Source organism: Postia placenta (assembly GCF_002117355.1).
Source record: "Postia placenta MAD-698-R-SB12 unplaced genomic scaffold POSPLAscaffold_404, whole genome shotgun sequence".
Taxonomy (NCBI): Eukaryota; Fungi; Basidiomycota; class Agaricomycetes; order Polyporales; family Adustoporiaceae; genus Rhodonia; species Rhodonia placenta.
The window spans coordinates 1-2,277 of record NW_020170235.1 but is presented as its reverse complement, the minus strand read 5'-3'; the positions used below and the strand labels follow the sequence as shown (position 1 = coordinate 2,277).

The 2,277-nt window shown below is 51.0% G+C and overlaps 1 protein-coding gene across 1 annotated transcript; it reads right to left on the bottom strand.

Annotated features, from left to right (window-relative positions):
• Positions 1-290: 290 nt before the first annotated feature.
• POSPLADRAFT_1063590 (hypothetical protein) lies at positions 291-2,185 on the bottom strand (the record flags this gene model as incomplete). The annotated part of the gene is made up of 2 exons (XM_024481692.1): positions 291-1,464; positions 1,803-2,185. 2 exons carry the CDS (start codon positions 2,183-2,185, stop codon positions 291-293), a joined length of 1,557 nt encoding a protein of 518 aa, XP_024332549.1.
• Between the last annotated feature and the right edge of the window lie 92 nt (positions 2,186-2,277).

Here is a 2,277-nt window from a genome sequence, read left to right as displayed (position 1 = left end):
ATTTGACCCGCTTTTATTGGAGGTCCCGTCTGCGTTATAAACGTTGTACGGGGTTGCCAGCTTATGCGTCACCAGGCTGTTACTTTCAACAACTGACCGATTGATGAACGATGTTGTGGCCCCTGAGTCTACCAAAGCTTCGACCTGCACTTTCTTTCCGTATACCCACAGTGTCACAGGCAGAGTGAATGAATTCTTGTTGCGAGAGATATTTACAAGACTGCTGTGTACACTATCTACATTGATTCCGACGGTGGGTTCCGATTCCTTAAGTACATGTTCGCAGGTAGTCACATGTACTTCTTCCAAAAATCCGAGGTAGCTGCGGTGGGTTCTGTCTTTGCAGACAGCTGGGGTTCATCCTTCCCAGCCAGAGTCGATTCCTCGACGTTCGCAATCTCCTCGATTCTCGCAGTGTTGGCGCTCACGGCTTTCGTGGACGGGGGCGTGTCGTCCTCGCTATCTGTAAGCTCGACTTGAATAACCCGCGTTTTCTTAGCCTTCTTGGCCGCGGGGTTACCGCTTCCTCCTTGTGCCTTCTTAGTGCCATCCCCTTGGGTCTTCGGCCGCTTGTCCGCATTTTTAGCCAACTTGTAGCAATCATCTGTGTTATGAGTCTTCGACTTGCAGATGACGCAATACTTCTTTGCCTCTGTCGAGGCGGCCTCAGCGTCCTTTGCCTTGCCTTTGCCTTTACCCTTCGATTTCGACTTTTCAGCCGAATCGATGTCCATGGGAACAGCGCCGCCATTATCCAAGCCACTGTTCTTGAATACTGAGCCTCGTGCCTTCTCCGGGTTGACGATCTTGTTGATGTTGAGCAAGATGTCGAGGAACAATGTCCAATCCTTTGGCAAGGTGGACTCGTCCTTTCCGGCCAACACCAACCGCATGTCACGAGGTATAACCTCCCGGAGTTTGTCGATGAGGAGACTATCGTCATACTCCATGAGACGTCCAAGGGTGCGGAACCTCTCAGCATACTTCACGAAGTCCTTCGAGGCCAGATCCTTATTGATGAACAGCACCGTGATCTCCTTCTTTGCACCCTCCTTGTCATCGCGTTGCCCATATATCTGTGCCAGTTCCGCCACAAATGCCTTCCAGGTGCCCAGATCCTTTCCTTCCCGCATTTTCACATAGTAGCTCTTCATGTACTGGTGAGCTGGTCCTTGCAACTTTGAGAGGGCCGTGACGATTCGCTGTTTGTCCGTGGCCACTCCCTCATGCTCGCACCATAGTACGATCAGGTCCAGCCATTTCTCAAGCTTGGTCTTATCCTCACTGCCCTTGAAGGCCGGAGGTTCCCCAATCTTAGGTTGACGGGAATGACCACTACCCGTTGACGCAGGTAGCGCATCAACTTGTCGCTTGTAGGAATCGACTAGCGCCTGCTGATTCTGGACCGTGATGTGCAGGGATTCAACCTCTCGAAGGAGGCTCTGAAGGTATCCGTCGTAGTGCCTGCTTATTTCTAAGGTCAGGCGACCAATCCAGTCTCTGACTCATCCAGTGGTCGATTCTGCAGCATTTGTAGTAACCGTTTGCAGCAGAGCTGCTTGTTCGTCAGAGACGTTCACGTTCTGGAAGATTGCATTGCGCCACTCTTCTTCCGTGGCGATAGCGAATGCTTCGGTCGGAACGAAGGGGATGTATGGGGCCATTTCTTATTGTAGTAATTAGCCCGTATTCACTTATGATTGAAGAAAAAGTGAAGCGAAGGAGATCTCCTCCTCATGCCATATAAGCCAATTATGCCAGAAAAGATTGCCAATCTTTATTCCACTATTTACACTTCGTACTTGAAGGTGATGTTTAAGCTAGCCAACTCATTACAAATATCCGGCAGGCGACTGCTTAAGTCCTCGAAGGAGACATGCCCGATCCTTTTCAGGTCGCACTTGATAACTCTCCAGTGCCTGTTGGTAAGCCGGCGCACCTTCTTCTCCAGCCCATGATACAACTCATCGAACCCATCGCCCATCCTCCTGACTTTCGCCACAACTTCTGGCTCCAAGCTCCCTTCTTCCTTTTCCATTTGAGCGAATACCGGTTCCAGCCTGTCGGCTGTGGCGGCAAACATTTTGTTGTACTCGGATGTGCGCAGCAGAATCTTTGTGTGCTGGAAGTGAATGTTGGGGAGCGGCTTGGGTGGTTCATATTCGTAGGAGGGTCCCGCCTGCATATCGATGCGATAGATGAGGGGAGGAGCAGGGTCGGAGATACAATTGAGCAACTGTTGCTTCTTGAAGAGGTGCGCACGAAGTGCGAGCTCCT